We start from the raw sequence: 23,314 nt of genomic DNA, 5'->3' as shown, positions 1-23,314 counted from the left end.
TCACAATTGTACCAAATATTCGTTGCGCCAAGCGGCTTTATGACAACCCGGATAAAAACTAACCATAAGGTGTTAGGTGAAAATCATTCCTGTACCATACAGTGTACCAGCTACAATAAAGTGTATTGTAATGGTATGATTCACTAAAAGCTTTGTACATTGTAGCTACTATACATTTACATCCGATCTTTATGTAACAATATGTTATACTGTTTTTCTTACGTTTGAACCATTCATTTTTCCAAAATATTATTTCTCCGCGCATTTTTAATTTTTCATTCAGTTTTATATTTTTTCCGTACTTTGTTTTGTTGATGTTCGTGACTTTTTTGATGCAAAGGAAAGGAAATAATAAGTGGTAAACCAGGTGTTCTAAGGACTGCAGATCCAAGAGATATGGCGGACAAGGTATGTAGAGTGCGATGAGAAGAATACGAATGTAGGTCAACCCGAAAAGACGCAGGTCAGATTATTGTAAATCAGTGGATGAGTTCTATACTATTCTTTCTGTATTTGCATTTAGGGGAGTTTTCTCCCCTTCTCTCATGTGAACTTGCTTTCTTCCACAACCGAATCAAAAGCGATTGACGAAATTTATCTTTGACGAAGAGCCATCTTTAACTTATGGACGGGACACTGAAATGTATTCTAATATACATAGGTTCGTCTGCGGGTTTGCTTTTTAATCTAACTTATATTTGAATTGAACTTGAAATTCTCATGAGCTGTAATGCATTTCAAACTGTAGTCAAACAGGAGCCTCAATATTGCAATAACGATTAAGCACGCTGTAATGATACTTATGTACCTCGTCACCCACTTCATGTAACTACATTAGTGGTCTAATAACACTTAGCGCGCTCGGCATAGTTCCATCATGTCGCTCAAACTGTTGCCACAAATAATGCTTAGTTTGCAAAACCCGGTTATCTGGCTGGTGGGGCATAAGAGCCTAAGCTTCAACTGTTAATGCAATTAGAGATTACTCAGACTTAGACGTGGTCGATCCTATATATGAAGGGTTGCCCAAGACGCTCTGGAGAGCATGAGCATGAGCATGAGATGACCGTACAATTCGTAGTTGCTACTCCGTTACTGACCAGAACAGTCAACATTGCACAGGGAACCAAATGGATGGGGCCTGGGTGTAGCTTTCCATCCTCAATGTGCAATTTTGAAGGTTCAAAACTTTATATTGTCAGTACCGGCGCCGGCCACGTCCTTACGGTCATCAGGGAAGAGAAGGAATGTTGGTGTGACATCCGTTGCTACTAGAGACCGTGTGTACCTCCGCATCCCCACGGTTGTCACAGGAAGGAAGTTTGTTAGTGGGAAGGGAAGGGATAGACAGTTACATAGATCTGGATTCACATTGGTAAGTGATGGAGCTATGCAACCCTTGATATGATTTAGTCTTCCGCCAGCCGGCTGTCGGAAGAATACAATAATTTTATTGTATGTTTGTGTATTAAATTTAATTATATACCGGGTATAAATAATTTTTAAACCACGCTTATGTCTGATCAACTCGTAATAACGCGCGTTTTAAACTTATCGTTTCTCAGTCAGAAAATAAACTGTATGCAATTCCGTCTAGTGTTACTGCCAATGGTGAAAAACCGAAACCCGCGCCGTAGCTTTACGAGAAAACTGGACAACTAAACAACTAGAATCGTTGCTTTTGAGTTTCACCTATGTTCTTGTATTATTTTTTTTTTCACGTTCCCGTGTTAATAAGATTGCGGATAATAAAACCGTTGTACATATTTATTATCCGCGAATGTTCGCAACGCGTAATATAAGTTGAAAATGTGATGAACAAAAATACATTATCGTAAATGTTCGAAAAAGAAATCGAAATTACGGAACTCGGCACGAATAAATCGACGCGGAAAACGTGGTCTACTTGTCACTGTATCGTACGGTAATCTTGACCTTTCTAAAGAAAGAGATACTTCGCCGTTTTGATCGCTGATTGCCTGCTTGTAAATCTGAAATAGAAAAAAGTATTGAATTGTGATACGTTCTCCACTGTTATATTTTTGTAAATTGTTATTTATATATAGGTTAAATTTACCTCCATCCCTCTGAAACAAACGGTATATTAGCAGTGAAAAATAAATAGAATAAAAAAATAAATAAATAAATAGTGTAAAAAAGTACACCAAATCTTGATCCTGGAATGTTCCTGCATTTAAATAAACCAGGCTGGAAAATAGCAAGATCAAAACTAGAAATGGTAGATCTTACACCGTAACGCACCATTCCAAGGTGATCTACCCACGTTACGGGTTGGTTGCCCAAGACGCTCTGGAGAATTACCAAAGCGCATTCTAATAATGTTGAACTTGATAGGTTCTAATTTGCACTATCAAAGATAGTTCTATTTAACATTATTTTCAGGTTAGTTTGGCTACAAAGCTTAAAGGGTGAGTCGTTAATTATTGTGCCACCCTACCTTCAACAGTTTCGCAAACTGTCTACAGTTAACGAAATGAAACCAAATTTTTACAGTAGTTCAGTATATATATGTATTACAACTTTTTGGTATCGGTTCAAATTTAGGATGCGTTTCAAAAAAAATAACGACATTTTTGATTGAAGTCCTCCATGTGGACATTTTTTTTATCTGTATTAACGAGATTTTTAGCCCTGGGCTAGTTCATCTCGGGACCCATGCTTTACTTTCCTTCCGAAGGAAGAACCCACATTTTGCGAGTTTGTCGGGAGTGGGATTCGATCCCAGGTCCTCGGCGTGATAGTCAAGTGTTCTAACCATCACACCAGGTCCGCTCCACACTAATGAAACTGTCAGTAAGTTTGATAACATGTTGAAACAACAGAGGAGAGCGGAACTGCTGCGATGGTTAAAGCCTGTGACTATCATGCCGACGACCTAGGATGGAATTCCACTGGACATGTCGGGCCCTGCTTGAATCAAATAATCAACGTTCTCTGGTCTGTTTATGCGCATCGTGCCTGGTTTTCTCCCAGCTCCAGGCTTATGTTTCACTGTGAAGCCCTCATGAACATTAAGATGATCGGATCGGAACATCATTTTAGATTTTAGCATGTGATTGTACATCTTTTTGCGATCTATTAACTTAATTAATTCTATATCAACCGGAATGTTACTGACAACTGCCCAATTAAACAAAGGAAAAAAGTTACGTTAGTTTGAAAATGGCACAATAATTATCGACTCACCCTTTAAGATGCCATTAACAAGAGGAAAATGACAAGATAATATAACATGATATGGTATATGTAATGTAAAACAATACAACATAACATAAGAGAACCATTCCAAAACCATTTGATTAAATGTATAGCCAGTAGTGAAATTACAATTAAAAACAATATATTCACGGTTCATTTTATTGTTTGAAACCATGGTAGGGGAGACTGAGGAGACTTGATCCCTGGGGAGACTTGTTCCCCCCATATTTTCTCGGAATCAAAAACAGTTTTCTTCCAGCATATTTTTTCCAAAACGACATCTGGACAGACGACAATGTTTTGGCTACAATTGATTTTAGTTGTGTATTGCATTATTTTTTAATGGCTGATGGTTTGTTTTCAGTCTTTCAGAAATCTTTTAGGCGATTCCGAAAAATCTCAATAACTTTGTGAAAATTGAACCAAATCGTGTCAAAATTTCACAGCACATAGTATAAATAAAGTACTATCAAACGTATTTATCCAAATAAGGCTGTTGTTAACATATTTTAATTATTTCAGCTTAGTATACACAACAGTGACATGGGGAGACTTGATCCCTCGAGGATTACACACACATTATACATGTGAAAAATAAAATTCAATTTGGAAGCCTCTATTTACTCGGAATTCTAGTATATTCAATGATAAAACGTTTCGGAAAATTATTTTTTTAGTACAAACCATGAAAAGGGGGATCAAGTCTCCCCATTTTCAAGATACGGCATATCCTTAACAATTTAAGGAAATCTTATAATTTTAAATACACCGTATGCATCAAAAATGCAAGAAAACTTGAAAATAAAATGAATAGGAAGCTTCTGGAGTTATTTTCCCTTTAAATTAATCATGTGCTCGAAAGGGGATCAATTTTGACCCATTTTTTAAAAATACATCATAAGAAATGCCTCCATAAAAACACAGTTTTGAAAACTTTAACAATAATTTAAAGTCCTTCTGTTTTGTATAAACTTGCAATAGATGTTTGCCTGCTATTCTATACGAAAAATGGATCTAGTTTTGTATTTTTTTCTTAAAGTTACAGGCAAATTAAGAAAAAGGGATCAAGTCTCCCCAGTCTCCCCTACATATATACAATGTACGGTATATGAAAACACACGTATTAGTATTTAGAACAATTCATTTACAATAAAACGTATGGTTTTGCAAAAATATATATATGGAGAAAAATATTGTTTTGTACCGTCTACCCCCGTTGGTTTGGTCTCATTTAATCTGAACACTTTTTAATTTGACCCCCTCTAATCTGCACATCGTTCAATCTAAAAATGGCCCAAACGTCATTCTGCTCATGGAACGCGATGAAACGAAACGCAGAATCAAAACAAAACAGCAAAAACGGTTACCATCAGTGTGTTTTTCAATGTCCACAGGGTTACTAGAAGTTCAAATTAAAAAAGGGGCCGTTCATAAACCACGTACTTTTTGGGGGGAGGGGGGTCTGACCAAAGTCTACGCTCCATACAAATTTCAAAATTTTTGTATGGACAAAAGTCTACGAGGGGGGAGGGGGGGTCTAAGATGGCCAAATTTTGGTCTACGTGGTTTATGAACAGCCCCAAACGTACCCCGTTGGTTTGCATGAGGTGTCGTTTAAACCAACGGGGGTAGACGATATTGTTACGATACTTAACAACCCGTATAATATATTGTAAAAATCCTATTTACAATTCACTGTATGGTGTCTACATTACATCTTATTGTTTTTTGTATTTTTTTATTTTTAGTGTTTTTTTCGTTTATATTAACGTGTATTTTAACTTAAATGCTAATTCTACACTCTTTTACAGTGGTGTCTATTGTAAAAATATGGTTCTAAATAGTACTGTTACAACACAACGTTCGGTTTTTCTACTGTATTTTTTATTCGGGAACGACTGTTATGTCAAATGACTTTATGCCAAACGAGTGTATGTATTCAAGACGAACGTTGCTAAAAGCGGTAAAAAATGTAACAACTGTGAAAGGTGCTGATAGCACACTAAACTAAGAAGCAAATCTGTCAAAGGGGTCAACGGCCAACTGCAGTTATAGCCTAGTGGTTAAGAATCGCTAATCCGGAGACGGCAGGTTTAATTCATTTTCCGGACGTTTAAATTTTCGCGACTTCCCTGGGCATATAGTGCTTGCCTCACAATAAACAAATTCATGAAATGCAGGCAAAGAAAGCCCTTCAATAAATGACTGTGGAAGTGCTCAAAGAACACTAAGTTGAAGAGAGGCAGGTCATGTTCCAGTGGGAACGTAGAGCCATAAAGAAGAAGAAGAAAACTTACATTTCTTCAAAGGGGGTATTCTGCTTAGAGGGTTCGAAAAGTCGGTACAAGATGAGAAATAGTATCTGTTGTGACTTTACACCAAGAAACAGAAAAATAACCAGAATGCTTTCTGTAGATCCCTCTAGATTCCTTTGTAGATTTTCTATGGGAATTTCTCTAGGGAACCCTTCATAAACTTCTTCTTTTGGTGCATTCAAAGCAAGAATAAACTCGATAAATAAAAAAATAATCACATAGAGAACTCGTGGAGGAATACCGACTAGAAGTCCCCCAAAATTTCCACGAGGAACTCCTGGAGGATTATTAGAAAGAACTCCTGGAAGAACTACTAGAAAGCTTCCCAGAAGGAACTCCTGAAGAAATTGCAAGAGTCAGGAACTCTTGCTTCGGAAACTTTTCATCCAATTCCAAGCAATAATCAAGAGAAATGGTACTAGATAACCTAAAGGAATCCCAAAAACATTTTTGAAGGAATACTATGGAGAGACTTAAAAGTAGTTCTGGATAAATTCCCAGAGATTCCTTAGAACAAATCTTTAAGATTTCGTCAAGGTATCCTAGAAGAAACTTCTAAAGAAATTGAAGAATTCCTGGAGAAATCGTAAAATAAACCAGGGTTCCTGATTTCCACTTTTCATCTTCTTCCACACTCGAATACAGTCAGCAGCGAACGGTTGTCGCTTTAGCTTGTGTGTTTACTTGTCAGCGACGACTGCAAACACCGGCGAACGGTGGGAAGCCATATATGGAATTTAAGGACAAACGTGTTGAAATCCCGCCTCAACAGTGCATCAGAACTTCAGACGCACAAATCTCAAGAAGCAAGCTTCGAACAACAGTGCATTTTATTATTCTGCTCTTACTCACTTGCAATAAGCTTAAAATAAGAATATCAGGTGCACTGGTTATGTTTATGAAGAGATTTGTGCTTTCAAAATCGTGAGTAGGTGCCAAAGTCGGCCATTGTGGCGGCCATTTTGGGATTCTAACAAGTCTGCCCTTAAACATTCGTCCACATTCGCATCGCAAGCGATAGAGAGGTGATGCGATTCGTGAATGATATTGCGCGTACGAATATTTGAAGTTTTCAAAAAATGTTTATTATTTTCTTTGCTAATCTAGCATTTCAACAACGATACACTGAAAACGTATGCATTACATGCAGAAATTCTCTTCCAGTTATGATAATAGCCGCTTCGATCGCTCACCAGCATTCGTCACCATTCGCCATTCATTCATTCGCTTGCGATCCAAACTGCGACGATCGGCCACGAATACCCATGTCAACGAGCTTGCGCATCGCTTCCCACTGGTGATGGGGTTGCGTGTTTGATCACGACTATCCGTTTGCTGCATCTTTCTCGATTCGCTTCAGCAAAGAGGAGTGAATATGAATGGAGTGAGGCGAATTTACCAATCCATGAAATAAACTGATTGAGGAATTCCTTCCGCAATAAAGGAAACATATCCTTTTTTGTTGAATATCAGGAAGTGTAAAATTTTTGAAAGCGTCGTTCCATGTAGGTAGTGGTTATGGAACTGCCATATGTGTTATGCTGTTACGTTTGTAAAGTAGTAGTTACGTATGTAATAGTTATTTATGCAATGAGTTGCAAAAAGATAAAAAAAAATCATCAAGCACGAGTTGTATATTTATCCAACGAGGCTTGCCGAGTTGAATAAATACTACGAGTACTGAAAAGAGCGACTTTTGCAACGAGTCGCATACAAAATTTTATGCAATGTTTTTTTTTTTCATAATGCAACTCTTTTCCATTATGCAACTCATTTCAGTTGCATAATGAGTCAGTCCGTACTGAGTAAGTAGGTCATTTTTATATTGAAATGAGTCAGATAAAATTGAAATTATAATACTGAATTGCATAAAACAGTTTTATGAATTTTCGATGAATTGGATTAATTTATGGAAAATTCTATGATTGTTGAATAGTGTGTGTTACATTTGCATTCAGTCGTATTATTTTGTATTATATGTTACACGCTAGTATATCTGTCCTTAAACTTTAATTAGCATTTGTAGTGCTCAGATCATTTCGGGCAATAATCAAGTTCAAGACAAACGAACCATCCCCTAGCACGGACATCAAAATGTAGACGGTCTTGTACTTTAGCCAGAATCAGGATGCCCCCTTTAGGATTAGAAACTCCTAGACCAAACACAAGCTATGTAAGTAACTAACGCTGCAAACTAAAGGCATCTAGCCATACGAAATCTAGAAATACGACTACAGGATTGACTGATGGACCAACAACAATAATGAAACCTCGTCATCCTGAGTTCAGATTTCGTTATCCATTTGGATAACAATTTATGTTGAGTGCTGTATGTTGCATGTTCGTGTTTTGTGCATTTGTATTGTTCCATTTTATTGTTGTATCTAAGTTCTCAAACGTGAGGCCCGATACGGATAATAAAATGAGCATTTATAGGGTTCTTATGTTTTTTGTAACAATGCATTCAATGAAAATAGTCAGATAAATATACACTCCCGATCAAAAGTTTGGGGTCACCCCCTCAAAAACATGTCATTTTTAGACCCATATCTCCACCAGTTTGCGTCCGATTTCAAAATCCTAGGTCTCATTCAAAAGATAATAAGTCAAAGTAACTTTGGACATGATTTAAATAAAAAAAAAATCGAAAATGTTTGTATGTAAACTTAAGCTAAAGTTGCCAATTAAAAAAAAAATGAAAATAAACTTACGGCAGTGTCGCTGGAAATTGGGTCAACCAAATTATAAGATGAGAATATAACCTATTTTCTATTAGCTTTCGACTGCTTTTTACCGAACTAAGTTAAAAAATCTAGAAAAAAGTTATTGAGTAAATTAACACTTGATGTCATCGACCAAAAGTATGGGGTCATTATCGTAAAACATGGGAAACTGATTTGTTAGTATCTTCGTTAGCTATAGTTAGATTTTAATTCTTTATGACTCATTTCAAAAATAATTAATTAGATTTGCGTTTCATGTTTTTAATGTAACGTGTTCAACGATTTTTATAGATAAAAATGTTATGCAAAGTTAGCACATTTCACCAACCTTCAAAAAATGAGGCAATTTTACGTTAAGTTTTAGTATGTAAATTTTAACAAATATGCGTGGTTCAGTAGTAAATACCATTCATTATGTTTCAAATAAGCCAAGAAGAATTAAAATTGAATGAAAGATGACAAAGATATCATCAAATCACTTTTCCATGTTTAACGATAGTGACCCCAAAATTTTGGTCGATGACAAACTAGCGGAGATATAGGTCTAAAAAAAATACATGTTTTTGAGGGGGTGACCCCAAACTTTTGATCGGGAGTGTATGAAATGCAGTTTCCATAAAATTTTAGATGTAACCTGGAGTAACAAAACTGTAATGATTACATCTTCCCAGCGTTCAATTATCTACTATAAATTGTGAATTGTATAGAATGTTCTTAAAGAGGTCAACGAACAATAATATATTATATGATTGTAGTTTACTGCCCTCACTCGCATAATAGTCCCATATAAATAGGAAACCCAGCAAAGATGGGACTGTTATGCGAGTGGGGGTAGTTTAGGCAATGAAAATTACTATCATGTTCATGACGTTTTGATGAGTGAAGATCCCCGATTGGTTGAACAACATACGGCATGATTAGATAGAATCTATCTGATAGATGTTTCGAGTTTAGCAGTCTAGGAGATTAGAATTAATACTTCTGTCAACCGATTTGAGTACTCTTGGCACCAAACGAACGCTACAACATCCTAGTAGATCGCCCAGAAATTTTATTTTGATTGGACATTTGGTTACAGAGATATCTTTCGAAGAGTAGGGTCTGGGACCATTTGGGCAGGAGCACCTATTTTGGGCACTTGCTGATGTAGCTCAGTCAATTTTCCGTAAATTGACTTATTTTTGGAATACGGTAAGATACGCACAGTCAGTGGCGATTCCCTAACCTCAAATCTACCTGTTCAACAAATGTAAATTTATGAATTTTCTCAACAAATTGGCATATAATTTGTAGAGAATGACGAGAATAGCCGTTTCCAACCATTTTCAATTGGATTCAGAACCTGAACTCTCCGCAATTACAAGTTTTAGGGTCGTTGAACAGGTAAAAAGTGAGGTTACGAGACGCCACTGCGCACAGTATCTAGCCATGTACATAATTTCATATCAATTGATTTTGAATTAACTGAGTTATAGCAGCAAGTGCCCAAAATAGGTGCTCCTGCCCAAATTTATACAACTAAACTTTTTGAGAGATTTTTGACCAAGTGAATTATAATAAATATCTCAGCCGTCTGTCAACTGTCAACCGATTTGGGTTCTCTTAGCACCAAATGAAAGCTACAATATTCTTTTGTTAACCCTTTATAAGGCAGTGGCAACTATATTGCCACCTTATACACATATTTTTTTCTGTTCGTCTAGAAAATTTTTACAACTTCTGTTTTAACTGATGAACACATTAGGCCTTTGTGAACACGCATGATTTTTTTTGAGCCATAGCAAATATGAATGGGCTTTTTTAGAACAAAATGTATCTAAAAAAACTGTCATTTTTAGTGCATAAAGGCTTATAAGCTCGAACTTCTGTTGTGGTGAGCGAATTGAAAATCGAATGATGAGGAATGAACGGCCTATGTTCTTTTTACTTGTGGACAACTTGATTGCTTAATTACTTTTAGAAAATCAGCCTTTTGAAAAAATGTACTATGATAAATGGGCATGTACTAAAATTGCCATGTCGTCAAAAATAAGTGACCAATCGAGTTCAAATCCACACATGTAACTCATGAATATAAGGGCAATAACCTGTCAAAAAATCAGCATGATTGATAAACGCATCACAAAATAACAACATTTTCAACTTTGTTGACAAAAAGTTAAAATTTAGACCATTTTTTTTTCATACAAAATCGACCATCGAATTTTTTGAAAATAGAAACGTTTTTGTTCATTACACCACATGTACTTCATATTCCAATAAACAACGAGTGGATTCCGTGCCTGGTTCTCTCGGCCTTATAAAGGGTTAAAGGTCCTGAAATTTTATTTCAATTCAACATTTGGTTACTGAGCCACTGCCCAAGTGGCTCACTACCCTATGTTGTATGTGTAATGTATACCACACAAATCTAGGGATTTTTTCAAACCGCGTACGCATTCCCTTGTTTTTTGGTAGTTTTTCGCGATTTGTTTCCCGGATAAACCATCCGCCGTGTTTTAGCTGGAGTGGGCTAGGTAGGGTTTCGAACTACTTGGGCACCCTCGTCAATTCCCGGCACCTCACAGCAAAATCAAATAAAAAAATATCTTGTGCCGCATATTTTCCAAACGCACTTCCAAGGGTAATCATCTCCCGCGACATTTCCGCAGCGGGATCCACAGTCAATGAGCTACACGTTCATTCTGAAGCCGCACAAGTGCTCAAAACAATCATTACACGCAGACGTGTGCATTTCGTCAGCACAAAGATGGGTGCCGAAGTGATTGCCCATTTGATTTTGCTGGAAGTTCGGCACTGGTGCCGGGAATTGGCGCTGGACTAGGTGCAGTAAACAACAATCACTGTTAACAACAAGTTTACGCACTAAGGTTTCTGATTTAGATGGAAGAAGTGGATGAAAACGGTCGTTTCGTTGTGCATTTAGGACAGTGATCCTCAAGTCCATTTTTTCAACTGCGCGTATTGCAACACCTGGATCGATTTGTCAATCATTCAACACGTTATTCTTGATTATTTCGGGAGTAGAACAACTCCCATAAGAAACATTGCAAGGAATTCTACGACAACATCGAGAACTGGACATCACGTGCGGCCCGCGGGCTGCTTCTTGGATTCGTCCAGGACTTCGTTCAAGGATTCCTCCAGGAATTTCCTTTCTCGATTCCTCCAGAAACTTCTTGCAAGATTATCTAGGAAGCTCTTTATGAGATTATTCAAGAGCTTAATTGAGGATTCCTTTAGAAGTTCCTTTAGGGATTCTTCTACGAGTTGCTCCTGAGTGCCTAAAGCGGTTTCTTGTGCAATTCTTCCAGAGGTTATTTCCAGGATTCCTTTGACAACTCCTTCCGAGATTGCCCTTAAGATTCCTTCCGGGATTTCTTCAGGAAATTATTCAGGGATTTCTCCAGGAATTCGTTCCGAGATTCCTTCAGAAATTCGTGGGATTCCATCTGAGATTCTTCAGTGAGATATTCCTGGGATTCTTCCAAGAGTTTCCTCTGAGATTCCTTAAAAGATTTCAACCAGGATTCCTCCAGGAACTTCTCCAAGAATGCCTTCTAAGATTCTTCCGGGAGTTCCAGCATTCTTCAAAAAACTCCTTCCAGGAATTCGTTTCGAGATTCCTACAGGATTTATTTCTGTGATTCCTCCAAGAATTCGTTCCTCTAGAAACTCCTGCAGGAATTATTGCTGGGTTTGCCTCCAGGAACTCTTGGTGGTCTCTTTAGAAGAAATCTCAGAATGAGCTCCTTAAGGAATCTCAGAAAAAGAACTTATTGAGAAGTCCGAGAAGAAACTTATAGTGGAATGCCAGAAATAACTCATTTAGGAATCCCAAATTGAACTCCTGATTCAATAAAAAGAATCCCGGAGAAATCCAAGATGGAATTGCGAAAGAAATCCTAGAAGGAACTCCGCGAAGAAACCCTAAAGAAACATGTATAGGAATTACAGAAAGAACTCCTGGAGAAATTTCAGAATATAGAGTCCTCAAGGAAGGAACTCTGAAGAATCCTAGATGTAACTCCTTGAGGAAACCCAAAAGGATCTCCTTATGAAGCAGTGTTGAGAATACTCACTTGCAAGAGTGATACTCACTTGCTTCTATCTCAGTCCAGAAGCATACTATCAAAAAAATGATGTTTGAAGGGCTTTTAGATTGTAGTTTAATCTAAAAGTTTGCCGAATAAAGTAAAGATCGCAGACGCATACCAAAGTTGTGAGAAAGCTGTGAGTACGAGGTGAGTAAAATTCGTGTAATTCATACTCACCTTGTACTCACATCTCTCTGACGGTTTTGGTATGCATCTGCGACCTTTAGTTTATTCGGAAAACTTTTAGATTAAACTACAATCTAAAAGTCCTTCAAACATCATTTTTTGATAGCATGCTTCTGGACTGAGATTGAAGCAAGTGAGTATTATTTTTCCCTAGTGAGTATTCGCAACACTGTTATGAAGTCCTTGAAGAAACTAGAAGAGGACTCTCAGAAGAAACTGCAGGAACCTCGGAAATAATTACTAGAAAATTTCCGGAATTCATGGAGGCATTCCGGAAGTAATTCTCATAGTGATAGAAGGAATCTCTGGAAGAATATCATATGAAGTTCCTGGAGAAATTTCAGAAAGAACTCTATGAACCATGAAGAATCCCTTTAGAAATCTAAAAAATCTCCAAAGAATCAAAGAAAAAAATTCTGGAGGAATTTGTTTAGTATTACCACAGAAGGCATCCTGGACCAGGAACTTATCTCGAGGTTTCTCCATAAGTGCATTGTGAGATTCTCCCAGGAAGTTGTTCCTGGGATTCCTCAGGGAGCTTTTTTTTTTTTAATGGGTTTTCAGTTGGAGCTGCGTGACAGCTTGTTTGTCAAGGCTGAACCCGTTATTCAAATTTCATCTCTACAAAGACCAATGTTTAGACGGAATAGGCTATGTTGCCCAATTTAACACTAGTTTTTACATTGTGCCTTAGTAGTTTTAATCAAAATTTTGCATTTTCCCTCCCATAGATGTATTAGTCATGTCCGCCCTCAGTCATGTGAAGTCTATGAAGCTATCAGAATAAATCTTAACCCGCGGAACCTGAAGCCCCAGCAATGTTTATGTCCTTGCTTTTACTTCTTGGAATAACATAACACAAAATGCTGTCTATGTTGACAACTGTGCCTATGCTATCTCCAAGAAATATTACGGTCAAATACCAATTGAAGACAACAGCCGTTACTGCGATAACACCTATGTTGGTAGCCACCTACAGCTCTGGCACCATCCCCAATGATAGACACTAGTTTTGAACATGTCATGGGCCAATGATACGAGATACGAAAACAACCTAACTATTAAAACAGAGCCAATCCGTTTGTTTGTCCTATCGGTCTTACCTAGATAAACCATGTCATTTTCTCCCCCGTAACCTAGAAATGTCAGGCTAATCATACACAAGTTCCGTCCTTAAGCTCATTAGGAACAATCAGTTTTTGTCCAAAATGTCACGTCGAACGCATTATGACGTCAATAAAGCGTTTAAGTATGGTCCACTGCACAAACTTAGGCCGGCCTGCCCACTCCCAAAGAAAACTTGACGTTTGAGGGGTGTCGACACCGCTCAAAAGTCAAACCCCGTGTGAGAGCAAGCAGGTCAGTATATGTTCGTGCAGTAATCCATTGTTCGCACGTTACCTTCGAATCTATCAGCACTATTAAGAGCTGCAACTTTCCTTCTTACTATTCGGTTGATTTCACTAGATTTAGAGAATATTACTGGATATCATTGTAGTATTTAAAAGAAGCAAATTTGTTTTGATAAAATTACAAATTTAAATATATTTAATTATAGTATATTACTCAAATTAAAGAAAATTTAGTAGTTAATCAAAATCAACCAAACAATGTGGGAAAGAAAGCCCAAACAGCATTTTCAAGTCTGCTGGCAATAAAAAGGTATCAAAACCTGTCACAAAACCTATAATATTTCTACTAGGATTTGTAACGATCATCAAAACCTTCTCAAATCCAACCGACTTGGAACTATTGCTTGGGTATAGAATCTATTGAGCCCTGGCGGTCCCTCCGTGTATATCGAGCATGTCTGATGAATATGCCAAAACATATGATCAGCCATACTCCATCTGCAGCAGCCGGTTCGTGATGAACCGTTGGAGGCGCATTAAAGTGTTAAAAAGGTGATATGATTCACTAAAGAATACCCTGCGAACTTGACCAGGGTGATTCCTCAGGGAGCTTTTTCTATGATTATTCCAAGAATTTATTGAGAATTGCTTCAGAGATTCCTTATGGGGTTTTTTCAGAAGTTTCTTGTGAGACTCCTAAGGAGATTCCATCTGGGATTTCTCCATGGATTTCTCCTAGAACTCCTTCATGGATTCTTCAAGGAATCAATTCTGGGATACCTCAGGGAATATTTTCCAAGATTCCTCCAGGAATTCCTCCCGTGTTTTCTCTAGAAATACTCTATTTCAAAATAAGTCCCAAATTTCCCATTACGAAAAGACCCGAGCAAGCATTTTCTTAGCTAGAGTTTATTTTAGGCTAAAATAGCTAGTCTTAAAAGAACCGCGTAAGTGCCATTGAGTCTAACAACCTTAACGACTTTCTGTTAGGTAGACATTACTCATCAACATCATTGGCAACACTTCCCGCGAGTCTTCGTCTCTTTTCTTACCTAAATAACGGTACACCCCCACAACAGCCGAAAGCACCCACAAACCCCCTTCACCACTCACCTTATCCTCCGGCGGGCAGCGGAACAGGTGCGCAAACGTTTGCTCCATATTCCGGGCGAACCGCGGAGCAAACACGTCCTTCTCCGGCCCGAACTGGTGCCGCGACTGGCGCACAATCGAATCGATCACGTACAGACCGGGAATCTTGTACTCCGATTTGCACTTGGAGATGAACTTCTCCACACTTTGCACGACATGCTTGTAGAACTTGATGGCCTTCATCGCACTCCTGGTAATCGAGGCCATCTTGGCCTTGGAGATCGGCGGCTTGGCCTCATACAGCCCCGAGAGCTGCAAGCACAACAATTAAAGCCCCGATTAGTCATCCCACCAATAATTTCACTCATTCGATCATTCTCTTCGCCAATTTGTCGCCGTCTTTATGTAACCCCGGCGGCCTTTTACACACTGCCGATAGCGGCTCACGGGAGACTACGCGGCGGAGCACCCATTTTTTTGCCCCGTCGCTGCTCGTTTTGAGGTCACCAAATTGGCGAATTTTTTCCAACACTTTTCCCTCACCTCCTGATTGAACACGCGAACCGTTTCCATGTTGCACTGCTTGCGGACGTTGTCTACACTCGAATTATGGTACTTCTAGCCAACCAAGGGCATATTTTGACCGAAATATTCGCGAATTTCTACGGACCGTACGGCTTTGTCCTAGGTTTCCGTTCTTCACACACGCACACGGATTGCTGGTCGGGTTCAAAATGGCTGCCAAGTCGACCTGGCGACGGGCACAGAAAGTCGACATTCGTTTGACAGCTGCGGATGACAGCGGCGGCTGTCAAAACGAGTGGGTTCGTACGAAATACGTCGACTGGACAAGAGGTCAACAAATGGATAATGAAAGGACCAAGTAATTTGGAACGCCGTGCTCTAATCGACTGAGTAGAAATGTTTTTGCGTGTGTGAAACGTCTTGTAACCTCTTGTAACGTGTTATTTCTAATCGTAACCGCCGTAACGCAGAATTGTCAAATCAAATTTTGACGTTTCTCGCCGTCAGTCGAAGCTCTCGTTTTTCGTTTTGGTCCTTGCTGATTGCTGGAAGCACTCAATTTTCTCCGGAAATTTCCCGATTCTAAACCCTCGCAAAATGCGGCTATCACTGCTCCGGGCTGCCCGTTTGAACCCCGCCGTAAAGGAACTGCGTCTGCACCTGTGCCAGACCGGCGAGGAATCCAAGGGAGTGCGGTAAGTATGCGAATGCTAACTGCTACGAGCGCGGAATGTTTTGGATCGGAGTTGGTTACACAACCATTGCGCTTTGGGCTGTCGTCCAATTTGTAATTGATGAGGTTCTCGTTTCGATTGCAGGGATTTCGTTAGCAGCGGATATGCCCAGCTCAAGCGTGAGAACCCCAAGCTGCCGATTCTGGTTCGCGAATGCAGCGGTGTCCAACCGAGGCTGTGGGTGCGCTACGGTGAGACGGAGAACTGTTAGTACCTTCGGCTTTGTTTATTTTTACTATTCTGTGTGTTTCAGAAATGGGCAAGGAGAAATCGGTTACCCTGACCAACGCGGGTGCTGCCGATGTGGCCAAGCACATTGCCGAACTGGGAAAGTGAGCCTCATACTCTGGATGGGAGTTCGTAAATTTTACTAGGTTTGTTCGATAAGTGGGTGAATAAATTGGAAAATGTTATAATTATTGAAGGCTTTTGCAACGCAGTTTCTGCTAGGTTTTGAAGACGCAACGAGTTAAGACTCAGACCTGTGCGCCCGTGAGGGCCAAAACTAAAGATCTTCATCCTGGGTGATGTCACGTCTGTGACCAGACCATTTCCTACGATTTATTTCATTTCTTTGTCGAGGTTGCGCCGTCATGATCCTCTGGACCTACCTCTGCCGGGGTGTCCTGCTGGGTTCCAATCTAACACTTGCTTGCAAATTTCGTTCCAACCCTGCGTGGGTGACTCACCGTCACTTTCACGCTTCCGAATTTCTGTCGCTATCAGCTTTAAATGACATCGACGATGGAGCTCAACGTTAGAGATCCAATTGTGTAACCACCATACGCAGTCATATATTGATGAAGACTTGCAGCCGTTGAGTAATCTCCATTGATACACACCAGGTTTTACTGGCGTCTCTAGTTAGCCTAGTGGTTAAGGCAATGCAATGGATCGCCAATCTGGAGACGGCTGGTTCGATTCCCATTCCGGTCGGGAAAATTTTCTCGACTCTGGGCATAGTGTATCATTGTCCTTGCCTCACTACATATATAGGTATAATTTTAAGCAATGGCACGCAAAGAAAGACCTTTAATTAATAACTGTGTGTAGTATGCGGAGGGACACTTCCGAGCACACCAGCCGAATTCTGCAGCCGAACGCACGCTCACGAAGAGAAGTGAGAACTTCTTGTACAAAATGCTTTACAAGACAGACGTTTCATTTCATGTTGATCATTTGCTTTGTTTTTCCGGTGGTGCATCACAGCAACTGATGCTATATGCCCTATTAATCTTTTTCTCTCTATCTCTCTCAACCCCTACATTCTCCCCCTGTCCCACTCTCTGATGGTTTTAAGGTGTCTTACTGCATCACTAAGTTATCAAACGAATCATTGACTTTTTGTTTTTCAATGATTGTTTGCCTCGCATTTTTGAAGTGGTAAAAAACTGTCAATTCTGCAGCAACGCAGCAGAAAAAGTATCATCGCAATCACTGCGAGTGAGCATATTGATACTTTTTCATACGAATATTCGCTTTGGTGGCAGAGAACTATCACTTTGTAATTTTGAGGCTCATATCCAACATGGCTGCCGATGCTGATGATGCCGTAAAAAGCCATAAAAATTTAAAAAATAAGAAGGATCCTGTATCCTTCATACTTCATCAAGATAATCATCATAATCATTATCAGTATCATCATCATCCTTAATTTTTCATCTTTCATCATCATTTATCCTACATCATATATCCTTCATTCTTCATCCTACATCCTTTTTCCTTCATCATCCATTCTTCATCCTTCATCTTCTATCCTTTACACTTCATCCTACATTATCCTTCCTTTATCCTTCATCTTCCATCCTACAACATCATCATCAACATAATCCTTTATCCTTCATACTTCATCATCATAATTATAATCATTATCATCATCATCATCATCATCGTAATCCTTAATCCTTCATCCGACATCGCCCTTCATCCTACATTCTTCATCTTTAATCCTCCATACTTCATCCTACATCATCTACTCTTTGTCCTTCATCTTTCATCCTTCATCATCATTTTCCTACATTTTATATTCTTCATTTTCCGTCCTACATAATCATGGTCACCATCATCCTTTATACTTCATCCTTCATGCTTCATCTGTCGTCATCCTTAACCCATATCCGCCCAGCGTCCTATTTATAGGACAGATGCCCCGAACGCCCAGCGTCCTATAAATAGGACAGTCCTTTGGATGTGAATATCTCCAGAATTATGCAAAATTTTAGAATACTTTCTTCAGAGAAGATGTTCTCCACACCCATACCTTGCTCATAGTGCACAATATAGTATGTGACTGGTTCACTAGGTGGCGTAAACGATGCTGCAAAGAATGCATATTGTCACGATCTGTGAGCATCATTTCCAATGCGAAAAAAAAGTTATTTCCCTTGAATCTTGACAATGGTTGATAATTTACAGTTCATTTCTTCGGCAGAGTTGTTAATCAATACATACAAAAGTAGATGTATGTATGATTGTATGTTTATATGCTTGTATGTTTGTCTATTTGTATGTTTATATGTATGTATGTATGTATATATGTATGCCGGAACATAGGCATAACTCTGAAATGCGTCAAGAAATTCAATCAAATTTGGTATACACATTCCTTAAGATGTGGAGGTGGTAGCAAGGATATTTAAATTCAAGGTGGCGGCTTAGGTTCCAAGATGGCGGTCAAAACTCCAGAATATATGCTTTTTTACGACAATGCTGCTTCGGATACTATGCAATATGGGTATCTATCGATCGGGCTTCACAAGTAGAACTCAAAAATGAATATCCGACGCCATTTTGAAATCAAAGATGGCGGATCATATCCAATATGGCGGCCATGAAATGGCAGTTTGATCTAGAATACCATGCAATATGGGTATCTATCGATCGGGCTTGATGAGTAGAAGTCAAAAATCGATATTTTACGCCATTTTGAAATCCAAGATGGCGGATAATATCCAAGATGGCGGAATGGTAGTTTGAGCTATGATACTATGCAATATGGGTATCTATCGATCGGACTTCATGAGTAGAAGTCAAAAACGATATTTGACTCTATTTCGAAATCCAAGATGGCGGCCACAGAATGAGAGTTTGAGCTATGAAACCATGCAATATGGGTATCTATCGATCGGGCTTCATGAGTAGAACTCAAAAATGAATATCCGACGCCATTTTGAAACCCAAGATGGCGGACCATACCCAAGTTGGTGGTCACGGAATGGTAGTTTGAGCTATAATACCATGCAATATGCGTATCTAAAGGGTACCTAGATGGTAGGGTAGCGGGTAGGATAAAGGGTTGAGCAGACGGTCGGGTAGATTGTTTGGGTGAATGATAGAGTAGAGGGAGTGGAGTGGAAGGTAAGGGTAGAGGATAAGGTGGACGGTAGGGAGAAGGGTAGAATAGAGAGTAGGTTTGAGGGTAGGAAAAATGTTAGGGTAGAGAGTAGGGTAAATGGTACGATTAAGCACAATATAGACTAGAGGGTACGGTAAAGGATAGGGCAATGGTTATAGTAGAGGATAGTTTAGAGGGTAGGACAGATGGTAGGGTTGAAGGTTATGATAGAGCGTAGCATAGAGGGTTGGAATAGAGGGTAAAGAAGACAGTAAGGTAGAGGCTAGAGAATAGGGTGAAGAATTGAGATGAGATTAGATAAGCTGAGGTTCTTTTTTGCGATACCTTCAGGAATTCTTTCGAGAATCTTCTCAGGTTTATTCCCGAGATTCCCTCAGATATTGCTTCCGAGATTAATGTATAGATTGCTCCGGAGCTCTCTTCAGGAATTTTCGCAGGCGTTGTTTTGGAAAATCCTGAAAGGATTATGTCAGTTATTCTTTTCTGCATTCTTTCAGGGATTTGTGCTGGAATTCCTTCAAAGATTCCTTCCATGATTCCTGCTGTTATTCCTTAAGAGATCCCTCCCGAAAAAAAATGAAAAAATATATGTTTCTTCCGAGATTGTTTTGAGGCAACCCTAAATCATAGAGACATCTTCTATGGTTCTTGCAGGAATGCCTGCTCAGCTTCTGGCCAGCATTCCTGTCATGATCTCTCTAAGGAATACATCAGGTATTCTTAACGGGATTCCTTCAGGAATAACTACAGGGATTTCTGCCAGAATTGCTTTAGAAAATCCTAAAAGGATTCTTTCAGAAATTTTACCCAGCATTTTTTCACGGATTTCTTCTGGAATTACTTCACAAATTCATTTTAGTATACTTTCAAAGTGTTCTGTCGAAACATATTCAGAGAATCCTAATGGAATTCTTTCTATGAGCCGGGATCCTCGCTCGGGATTTATACAGCAATTCCTCCCGGGATTTCTTCTGTGATTATTTCAGGGATTCCTACCAAGCTTTCAGTTGAGACTCCCTCAGAACTCTACCAGATATGACTCTTAGAAGTCCTTCTGTATATCCTCTCGGGATTCATGCAGGGATTTCACATTATCTTTTCGATGTAACCTTGCTAGTGCCCAGAATAACACCATAAAATTCACATATTGTTCTCGAATAAACAATCATGGGGTAGTACAAACATAAGTGGAAAATCTGTGTAGAGTATATCTGGTTGAAATTTTATATCAAGACATGGAATGATGATGAACCTGAGCGTGTTAGTAGAATACCTGTAAATACGAGACACCGAAGACGACCATATAGTTGAGGTCGAAATACGTATCTATCAAAGAAAACAAATTAAATGGAACAGTACTTGACACGATTTTTTTTTTAAATATAAAAAACTTCTAAAAAGTTTACGTATGGTGAGTACGTAAAGAGAGTTTGTGGGGTGCTGAAGGAAAAACTCAATTATTTTATTGGAAATAATTATCTGTGTAACTAACTTCTAAAGTATTTTAACGTTTGCTTATGCCACACATAGTGAGCTCTCTTTATTTGATTTGCTAAAAAAATGAGAAATGTTGAACACTGCAGTGGAAACTACATGAAATCACAAGAACCATGCATTGCATACTTTTAGGCGTTTATCGGGTTATATTTCTGCCCCAATTTATAAGTTCTTTTTCTCTTCTTTTTGAGTGGTTATCATCTCTCTCACTTGTTCAGAGCTGCATTTTATCTATACGGATCAGAATATAACGATAGCGTAGAAGTTGTGCTGAAGTAGAACTCGAGAAAATTATCAGATTTTGAGGACCTACAATGAAGAATTTTTTGGAACTAGACCATAGACTTCCATTTTTTCATCAATTCATGCTTATTTTATTGGAACTTGACCTTTGCTAACAAATTTATTTAAAGATTTAAATTGTGAGACACATTGGGCGTTAACGGGTAAATCCTACATTCTTCATCATCATCATCATCCTACATCCTATTTCCTTCATACTTCAACCAACATCTTTCCTCTATCCTTCATTTTTAATCCTTCAACCTTTATCAACGTTATCAAAATCATCATCATCCTTCATTTTTGTTCATCATCGTCATCATCCTTCATGTTCCATCCTTCATATTCCATCCTACATCCTTCATCATTATAATCATCATCCTTCATCCTATACAGTAGACGTTCACTCGGTGCAAACGCTTTAAATGCAATGTTTTTTTTTACTGAAGGCCCGCTAAGTGCAACAACTTTGCAGTTATCGAATTTAATTCAGTAAGTAAAACGTACACATGTTGCAGTTATCGAACGTCTACTTCTACTGTATTCTTCATACTTCACCTTACATCCTGAAGTCTCCATTTTACATCCTTCATCATCATCATCCTTCATTCTTCAACCTTTATCCTGCATACTTCATCACCATCATCATCATCATCATCATCCTTCATTTTTCATCCTACATCTTTCCTTCTTCATCCTACATCCTACAACCTTCTTCCTTCGCCCTACATTCTCCATTATTCATCCTTTTTACTTCGTCATCTTGCGTTCTTTATCTTTCATCCTTTATCCTTCATCATTATCATAATCATATTCATCATCATGATTCATCCTACATCCTATACCCTTTATTCTTCATCCTACATCTTTCCTTCTTCATCCTTCATCATCATCATCATCATCATCATAATTCTACATCCTTTATCTTACATTCTATATCCTTCATACTTCATTCAACATCTTTCATTTATCTTTCATCCTATATTCTTCTTTCTTCATCCTACATCTTTCTTCCTTCATCCTTCAACTTACATCATTCTGCATCCTTTTCTCTTCATCTTACATCCCATATCCATCATACTTCATTCAACAGATTGCCTTTATCTTTGATTTTTCATCTTACATCCTATATCCTTCTTTCTTCATCCTACATATTTCTTCCTTCATCCTACATTCTTCATCGTTCATCATCATCATCATCATTCTACATCCTTTATCCTACGTCCTGTATCCTTCATACTTCATCCAACATCTTTCATTTATCTTTCATCTTTCATTCTACATCCTATATCCTTCTTTCTCCATCCTACATCTTTCTTCCTTCATCCTTTATTCTACATATTAGGCTTCTAAACTGAGATATAGACAAATGAGTCAAATGATTGCCAGACGATCCGAAAACATCCTTGGGTACCGCAGGACCTTTTATCTTCGACATGGCTACTTTTTATGGGCTATCCCATGGATCCACGTTGGCCTTGTGACAGAGATCGTCAAGGCGTCAAGGCAGGCTTTGTTGCTGAGCTTAATCGCTTTATTCAAAGCGGCTCTTGCTGCTCTGTAAGGTACCCTTCGTTGCTCCCTATCACCGTAATTTCTGGCCCTCTGCATCCTCCTTCTAGCTCGTAAGCACTGTGCACGCAGGTCAGCAATCGTTGGGTTCCACCAGTAGACGGGGTGTCGACTTTTCTTGGGTTTCCCATCCTTGGCTATGTTACGTTGCACGCGCGGGGTGGTACCGCTACCTGACAGTGAAGTGTCATCCAGCCTTAGCGCCTCCACAAACAGGTCTTTGTCAAAGTTCGCAGTCTTCCACCTCCATTTGTTTAGTTGTGGGTGTTTTCCTCAATCCTCACTCACTCTCCAGTTTATCGCTCTCATCAGCACAGAACTGCAAAAGGAGACGTCTATGGTAGACTGTCTATCTTCCTTAACGA

General features: G+C 38.9%; 2 protein-coding genes across 4 annotated transcripts in view; one reads left to right on the top strand and one right to left on the bottom strand.

Annotated features, from left to right (window-relative positions):
* LOC109407474 (uncharacterized) overlaps positions 1-15,724 on the bottom strand; it is a 49,472-nt gene extending 33,748 nt beyond the window's left edge. For all 3 annotated transcript variants that reach the window (XM_029867622.2, XM_062857024.1, XM_062857023.1), the window contains exons 1-2: positions 15,528-15,724; positions 15,006-15,296 (exon numbers count right to left, since the gene is read on the bottom strand). In XM_029867622.2, coding sequence (XP_029723482.2) covers positions 15,006-15,296; positions 15,528-15,557 — 321 coding nt within the window. In that variant the 5' untranslated portion in view covers positions 15,558-15,724. The remainder of the gene's footprint in view (positions 1-15,005; positions 15,297-15,527) is intronic.
* Positions 15,725-16,018: 294 nt separating this feature from the next.
* On the top strand, positions 16,019-16,665 carry LOC109419166 (NADH dehydrogenase [ubiquinone] 1 alpha subcomplex subunit 2). Its single transcript, XM_019693386.3, has 3 exons — positions 16,019-16,204; positions 16,328-16,434; positions 16,497-16,665. The coding sequence occupies exons 1-3, from the start codon at positions 16,107-16,109 to the stop codon at positions 16,577-16,579; spliced, it is 288 nt and encodes a 95-aa protein (XP_019548931.2). The 5' UTR covers positions 16,019-16,106; the 3' UTR covers positions 16,580-16,665.
* Positions 16,666-23,314: the final 6,649 nt, after the last annotated feature.

This window comes from Aedes albopictus, chromosome 3 (assembly GCF_035046485.1).
Source record: "Aedes albopictus strain Foshan chromosome 3, AalbF5, whole genome shotgun sequence".
Classification (NCBI taxonomy): Eukaryota; Metazoa; Arthropoda; class Insecta; order Diptera; family Culicidae; genus Aedes; species Aedes albopictus.
Note: the sequence above shows the minus strand (reverse complement) of the source record. Positions and strands in the feature narration are given on the sequence as shown.